Consider the following 7,883-nt stretch of genomic DNA (forward strand, 5'->3'; position numbering starts at 1 on the left):
CAAAAATAAATAAATAAATAAATAAATAAATAAATAAATAAATAAATAAATAATGTTTTTCGGCCGGGCCCAGTGGCTCACGTCCGTAATCCCAGCACTTTGGGAGGCCGAGGCGAGTGGATCACGAGGTCAGGAGATATAGACCATCCTGGCTAACACGGTGAAACCCCGTCTCTACTAAAAATACAAAAAATTAGCCAGGCGTGGTGGTGGCGCCTGTAGTCCCAGCTACTCAGGAGGCTGAGGCAGAGAATCGCGTGAACCGGGGAGGCAGAGCTTGTGTGAGCTGAGATCGTGCCCCTGCACTCCAGCCTGGGCGACAGAGCGAGACTCCGTCTCAAAAAATAAAAAAGTAAATAAACAAATGTTTTTCGATCTCACTGTATTGCCCAGGATGGAGTGCGGTGGCACCATGATGGCTCACTGCAGCCTCCTAGGCTCAAGCGATCCTCTGGCCTCAGCTTCCTGGGCAGCTGAGACTACAGGTGTGTGTCACCATGCCTGACTAATATATTTCTTAAGTTTTTCATCTAGATGAGGTCTCACTTTGTTGCCCAGGCTGGTCTTGAACTCCTGACCTCAAGCCACCCGCCTGCCTCAGCCTCCCGAAGTGCTGAGATTACAGGCGTGAGCCACGGTGCCCAGCCCCAGCCTTATGTTTGTGTTCACCCCATTCCGATGTCAGAGTGGGGGACCCCTGCCCCTGTCACCCACCCCGTCATGTCCACCTTCCAGGTCTTCATCTCCGTGGTGCTTATCTGCCTGGTGTTGGCTTTCAGCTTCAGTTTCTCCGTCAGAGAATTCAAAGACCAGCACTACTACCTCTCAGGGCTGCACGGGAGCAGTGTGGCCGCAGAGTCCTTCTTCATCTTCTGGGGCTTCCTCATCCTGCTCAGCGTCACCATCCCGATGTCCATGTTCATCCTGTGAGTCCCTGCCGGCCGCGCGCCCAGTGCAGACACAGAACGGGGAGGCATGGGGAATGGCGCACAGCAGGCAGGGCTGACCGTGACCCCGAGTGCCTCTGCAGGTCCGAGTTCATCTACCTGGGGAACAGCGTCTTCATCAACTGGGACGTGCAGATGTACTACCAGCCGCAAGACGTGCCCGCCAAGGCCCGCAGCACCAGCCTCAACGACCACCTGGGCCAGGTGGAATACATCTTCTCGGACAAGACGGGCACACTCACGCAGAACATCTTGACCTTCAACAAGTGCTGCATCAACGGTCGCGTCTATGGTGCGGCCCTGACACCTGAGCTCCCGGCTGGGTCCTGCATCTCCAAGGAGCTTGGGGTGCACGAGAACCAGAGCCACGTCTGGCCCCATGCCCAGCACCCCCGCCCGAATCAGAACCAGGGAACCGTAGCAAGATGGCCTGTTTTTTTTTTTTTTTAGAGGGGGCCCGCAAACGTTTTTTTTTATTTCTCTTTGAGACGGAGTTCTGTTCTCGTTGCCCAGGCTGGAGTGCAGTGATGAGATATCAGCTCACTGCAACCTCCACCTCCCGGGTTGATTTTTCTGCCTCGGCCTCCCAAGTAGCTGGGATTACAGTTGCATGCCATCCCGCCTGGCTAATTTTTGTATTTTTTTTCAGATGGGGTTTCGACCGGGCGCGGTGGCTCAAGCCTGTAATCCCAGCACTTTGGGAGGCCAAGACGGGCGGATCACGAGGTCAGGAGATCGAGACCATCCTGGCTAACACGGTGAAACCCCGTCTCTACTAAAACTACAAAAAACTAGCCGGGCGACGTGGCGGCGCCTGTAGTCCCAGCTACCCGGGAGGCTGAGACAGGAGAATGGCGTGAACCCGGGAGGCGGAGCTTGCAGTGAGCTGAGATCCGGCCACAGCACTCCAGCCTGGGTGACAGAGTTTCACCATGTTGCCCAGGCTGGTCTCGAACTCCTGACTTCAGGTGATCCGCCTACTTCAGCCTCCAAAATATTGGCATTACAGGCGTGAGCCACCGCACCTAGCCAAACTTTTAAACAGTATTTTTTTTTTTTTTTGAGATGGGGCTTTGCTCTGTTGCCCAGGCTGGAGTGCAGTGGCACCATCATAGCTCACTGCAGCCTGGAATTCCTGGGCTCAGGCAATCTTTCCACTTTGCTTCCCAAGTAGCCAGGACTACAGGAGCGTGCCACCATATTCAGCTTATTTTTGCATTTTTTGTCAAGACAGGGTATCCCTTTGTTGCCCGGGCTAGTCTTGAATTCCTGGACTTAAGCGATCTGCCCGCCTCCGCTTCCCAAAGCACTGGAATTACAGATGTGAGGATGTGAGCCACCATGCCTGGCCACTATTCTTCTTTTGACTCTCACAAGCCTTTATTTGTGAATGGTGAAATTCGAATTTCTCGAGTATTTCACAGATTGCGAAACAGTATTTTTTTTTGAGACGGAGTCTCTGCCCAGGCTGGAGTGCGGTGGGGTGATCGCGGCTCACTGCAAGCTCCGCCTCCTGGGTTCATGCCATTCTGCCTCAGCCTCCCAGCCTCAGCGCCCGCCACCACACCTGGCTAATTTTTTTGTATTTTCAGTGGAGACGGGGTTTCACCGTGTTAGCCAGGATGGTCTCGATCTCCTGACCTCGTGATCCGCCCGCCTCGGCCTCCCAAAGTGCTGGGATGACAGGCGTGAGCCACCGCGCCGGCCGCAAAATAATATTCTTCTTGCCGTTTTTGTTCCTGACCATTTAAAAATCCAAAAGCAATTCTTAGCTCGCAGGCTGTACAAAAACTGACTACGTGGTGGGGTGTAGTTTGACAGCCCCGGATCTAATTCATAACCAGGGCACATGGTTTGAACTGGGTCATAATTTAGTGTAGTGAGAAGTCCCCAAGAAATGGTTCAAGTTCAGCTATAGAAAAAGGGGCCCGAGGTTGAGGTGGGCAGATCACCTGAGGTCAGGAGTTTGAGAGCAGCCCGGCCAACATGGCAAAACCCCGTCTCTACTAAAAATACAAAAATTAGCCGGGCATGGTGGCGTGCACCTGTAGTCCCAGCTACTCAGGAGGCTGAGGCAGGAGAACTGTTTGAACCCAAAGGTGGAGGTTGCAGTGAACCAAGGTCAAGCCACTGCACTCCAGCCTGGGTGATAGAGAGAGACCCCATCTCAAAAAAAAAAAAAAAAAATGACACCACAAAGGGGTGGTGTGCACCTGTTGCCCCAGCAACTTGGAAGGCTGAAGAGGGAAGATGGCTTGAGCTCCGGAGGTTGAGGCTGCAGTGAGCTATGATTGCACCACTGCACTCCAGCCTGGGCCACAGAGTAGGACCCCATCTCTAAGAACAATAAAGAATAAAAAGTGACTGGGCGCGATGGCTCACGCCTGTAATCCCAGCACTTTGGGAAGCTGAGGAGGGCGGATCATGAGGTCAGGAGTTTGAGACTAGCCTGGCCAACATGGTGAAACCCCATCTCTACTAAAAATACAAAAATGAGCCAGGCGTGGTGACGGGCGCCTGTAGTCCCAGCTACTCGGGAGGCTGAGACAGGAGAATGGCTTGAACCCAGGAGGCTGAGGTTGCAGTGAGCTGAGCTTGTGCCACTGCACTCCAGGCTGGGCGACAGAGCAGGACTCTGTCTCAAAAATAAAAAAATATAAATAAATTAAAAAAGGGAACAAAAACTCACCGCAGGAGTGGGAAACAAATTATGTCCCACAGAAGGGGCCGCATCCCGCTCCCGGTCATCCTTTAGGGATCCCTCGGAGACAGGATGGGCGTGCTCCCCTCTTCCCCGCTTTCTGCGGATGGTGGAAACCGAGGTCAGCTTTCGCCCCAAGATGGCTGGGGGTGTCGGTTCCAGGACCGCAGGCCTCGCTCGTGTGGCTGCCTCCCGTGGCCCCTCCCGTGGCCCCCAGACGCCTGAGACTAGGGGGCAGGGGCTGTGGGATCCCGAATGGGGGGCCTGTGGGAGCTGGGGCCTGAAGCCATGTCTTCCCCAGGGCCGGATTCGGAGGCCAGGACCCGACCTAAGGTGAGCCTGCCCGCCCTGCAGCGCGGGACGGTGAGGGGGACGGGGCACAGGGAGTGGCCCGCCCACAGCGCCCGCGCCCCGCCGCTCCCAGGAGAACCCCTACCTCTGGAACAAGTTCGCCGACGGGAAGCTGCTCTTCTGCAACGCGGCCCTGCTGCACCTTGTGCGGAGCAACAGGGACACGGCGGTGCGGGAGTTCTGGCGCCTGCTGGCCATCTGCCACACGGTGATGGTGCGGGAGAGCCGCCGTGAGTGCCCCGGGCGCGCCCACCCGCCTCCCCACCTCTGAGGCCGCTCGGCCCCCGGGCACGGCAGGGTCCCCAGCCCCACCGCTCACCCAGCCCATCTTCCAGGGCTCCCTTCACCCGGCCTAGGGGGCGCTGAGGCCGGTGACCCCAGCCCCACCTCGAGGGTGTCCGGGCCTGGAGCCCAGACGTGTTGCCCAGTACCGTGGCGGGAGGGCGGATGTGTCATCCTCAGGACTCCATAAAGGATGTCCAGACCTGCGTTGGGAGCCCGAGCAGGTGTTGTTGAGCAGGAAGGTCGTCCCGACTCAAGTGCTCCCCTCCGTGCATTGGGCTGAGAGGTTGTCCAGGCGGGGATCCCCCGCCACCATCAATGAAGGTGTAGCCCAGGCGGTACCCATCTCCTCCCTGCACTGTGGAGATGGCGAGGGGCTCCACCACGTGGCCCCAAAACGGCCCCCTCCCCACCAGACCAGCTGTTGTACCAGGCGGCCTCCCCCGACGAGGGGGCGCTGGTCACCGCGGCCCGGAACTTCGGCTACGTGTTCCTGTCCCGCACCCAGGACACCATCACCATCGTGGAGCTGGGAGAGGAGCGGGTCTACCAGGTCCTGGCCATAATGGACTTCAACAGCATGCGCAAACGGATGTCGGTGCTGGGTGAGCCCCGCTGCCCAAGCCCTGGGGCCCCCCGAGGCGGGTGGGCAGACGGGGAGCCTCTGTGGGCAGCAGGGCCTGTTTCCCCACAGTCCGAAAGCCAGAGGGCACCATCTGCCTGTACACCAAGGGCGCCGACACGGTCATCTTCGAACGCTTGCACAGTAGAGGGGCAACGGAATTTGCCACAGAGGCGGCCTTGGCTGTGAGTCCCTGCAGGGAGGAAGGCTGGTGTGTGTGTGTGTGTGTGTGTGTGTAGGGACAGGAAGAAGAGGCAGGGGAGGAGACTGTACAGAGAAATGAATGGCTGCCGGTACCTGGGATGGCTATGTACAGTTGGGTAGGTTGTGCACTGTACAAAACACCCTCCCCTGGCAACACACAACACACACACACAGGTTGGAAGGCAGCTGAACTCCAAAGTGTACCCCCACAGAGACAGTGTCTTTTTCTTTTCTTTTCTTTTTTTTGAGACAGAGTCTTGCTCTGTCGCCCAGGCTGGGGTGCAGTGGCACGGTCCTGGCTTGCTGTAACCTCCGCCTCCCAGGTTCAGGTGATTCTCCTGCCTCAGCCTCCTGAGGAGCTGGAATTACAAGCACACGCCACTGCACTCCAGCCTGGAGTGTCTACTCTCTGGGCCTGCCCAGTTTCCTCCCAGCCCCTAGAGGCCCCAACCCTGGGTCCGGCCTTTGAGAAATGAGGGGCCTAAAGCAGGGGCTCAGAGATCCCAAAATTGAGGGTCAGAGGGAGGGGCCTGGGACTGGGGGAGCCCAGGTTGGGGAAGGCTCTGGGTGGGTGGACTGCATAGAAGGTCTTGAGAGAGAGTTAGAATTTGCCATGCAGGCCGGGCGCGGTGGATCCTGTCTGTAATCTCAGCGTTTTGAGGCTCAGGTGTGCAGCTTACTTGAGCCCTGGAGTTCGAGACCAGCCCAGGCAACATGGTGAAACCACCTCTATTTAAAAAATATATATATAGAAAGAAATTAGCCAGATATGATGGCATGCGCCTATGATCCCAGCCGTTTGGAAGGTAGAGACAGGAGAATCGCTTGAGCCCAGGAGTTCGAGGCTGCAGTCAGCTATGATCAAGCCACTGCACTCCAGCCTGGGTGACAAAGTGAGACCCTGTCCCCCATCCCCGAAAAATAAAAAAGAATTTGCTGTGCAAAGCGTAGGGAAGGTGTTCCTGGCAGGGAAACAGTCCTCCAAGAAAGTCTGGAGGCAAAAGAGAGCTGAGCGTCTGGGGGTGGGAGCAGGTGTCTGAGACAGAGCAGGTGAGGAGCAGGGGCGGCTCAGTTTTCTTTTTTTTTGAAATGGAATCTTGCTCTGATACTCAGGCTGGAGTGCGATGGGGCAATCTCAGCTCACTGCAACCTCAGCTTCCCAGGTTCTAGGGATCCTCCCACCTCAGCCTCCTAAGTAGCTGGGATTCCAGGCATGCGCCACCACATCTGGCTAATTTTTTGTGTGTTTTGACTGGAGGCGGGGTTTCACCATGTTGGTCAGTCTGGTTTCAAACTCCCGGCCTCAAGTGATTCGCCTGCCTCAGCCTCCCAAAGTGCTGGGATTACAGGCGTGAGCCACCATGCCCGGCCCTTTTCCCCACTCTCTATTTCTTTTTTCTTTTTTTTTCTTTTTTTTTTTTTTGAGATGGAGTCTCGCTCTGTTGCCCAGGCTGGAGTGCAGTGGTGTGATCTCGGCTCACTGCAACTTCCGCCTCCTGGGTTCAAGCAATTCTCCTGCCTCAGCCTCTCAAGTAGCTGGGACTACAGGCGCCCACCACCACGCCTGGCTAATCTTCGTATTTTTAGTAGAGACAGGGTTTCACCATGTTGGCCAACCTGGTCTGGAACTCCTGGCCTCCAATGATCCGCCTGCCTCAGCTTCCCAAAGTGCTGGGATGACAGGTGTGAGCCACCACGCCCGGACTCAGACCAGTTTTCTGAGCCCCTTCAAGGCTGCTGTTGGCAGGAGAGGCAACAGGCTTTTGGTTGGGGGGCCCAGGCTCCGGAGCCCAGCAGGGGGTTGGGGAGGGCTGAGCCTCAGATGTCGGCTTCAGGATGGTGACAGCTTCCACCTGCCCGGCCCCCAGGCCTTTGCCCAGGAGACCCTGCGGACACTGTGCCTGGCCTACAGGGAGGTGGCTGAGGACATTTACGACGACTGGCAGCAGCGCCACCAGGAGGCCAGCCTCCTGCTGCAGAACCGGGCGCAGGCCCTGCAACAGGTGTACAACGAGTTGGAGCAGAACCTCAAGGTGGGTGGGCAGTAGGGCACCCAAGGGGGCCCTGGGACTCTCCTGCCCCTGCCAGGGAGCTGGGCGGCTGCTCAGCATCTTCCCAGTCCTGCCCTCCTCCCCCACCAGCTGCTGGGAGCCACAGCCATCGAGGACAGACTTCAGGACGGCGTTCCTGAAACCATCAAATGTCTCAAGAAGAGCAACATCAAAATATGGGTGCTCACTGGGGACAAGCAGGGTGAGTCCTGGGCGGCTCCAGGTGGCGGAGCCCCGCAGCATGGATCTTCAAATTTCCCCAAAGTTTGAAGGCTCACGCCTGTAATCCCAGCACTTTGGGAGGCTGAGGCGGGCGGATCACTTGAGGTCAGAAGTTTGAGACCGGCAGGGCCAACATGGTCAAACCCCGTCTCTACTCAAAATACAAAAATGGGCTTGGCGGGGTGTGGTGGTGCGGGTCGGTAATCTCAGCTACCCTGGAGGATGAGGCAAGAGAATCGCTTGAACCTGGGAGGCGGAGGTTGCAGTGAACCAAGGTCATGCCACTGCACTCCAGCCTGGGAGACAGAGTGAGACTGTCTCAAAAAACAAAACAAAACAAAACAAAACAGGCTGCAACTGTCGGGCGCCGTGGCACATGCCTGTGGTCTCAGTTTCTCCAGAGGCTGAGGCAGGAGGCTCGCTTGTGCCCAGAAGGTTGAGGCTGCAGTGAGCCATGATCGCGCCACTGCCCTCCAGCCTGGGTGACAGAGTGAGCCTTTCAA

General features: G+C 56.9%; 1 protein-coding gene across 1 annotated transcript in view; it reads left to right on the forward strand.

The window, feature by feature from the left end:
- ATP8B3 (ATPase phospholipid transporting 8B3) overlaps nucleotides 1-7,883 on the forward strand; it is a 27,789-nt gene that overhangs the window by 9,748 nt on the left and 10,158 nt on the right. The window contains exons 11-18 of the mRNA XM_017872984.1: nucleotides 736-926; nucleotides 1,031-1,239; nucleotides 3,950-3,981; nucleotides 4,073-4,229; nucleotides 4,698-4,886; nucleotides 4,976-5,088; nucleotides 6,976-7,140; nucleotides 7,249-7,364. Coding sequence (XP_017728473.1) covers nucleotides 736-926; nucleotides 1,031-1,239; nucleotides 3,950-3,981; nucleotides 4,073-4,229; nucleotides 4,698-4,886; nucleotides 4,976-5,088; nucleotides 6,976-7,140; nucleotides 7,249-7,364 — 1,172 coding nt within the window. The remainder of the gene's footprint in view (nucleotides 1-735; nucleotides 927-1,030; nucleotides 1,240-3,949; nucleotides 3,982-4,072; nucleotides 4,230-4,697; nucleotides 4,887-4,975; nucleotides 5,089-6,975; nucleotides 7,141-7,248; nucleotides 7,365-7,883) is intronic.

This window comes from Rhinopithecus bieti, unplaced genomic scaffold (assembly GCF_001698545.2).
Source record: "Rhinopithecus bieti isolate Rb0 unplaced genomic scaffold, ASM169854v2 scaffold_7901, whole genome shotgun sequence".
Classification (NCBI taxonomy): domain Eukaryota; kingdom Metazoa; phylum Chordata; class Mammalia; order Primates; family Cercopithecidae; genus Rhinopithecus; species Rhinopithecus bieti.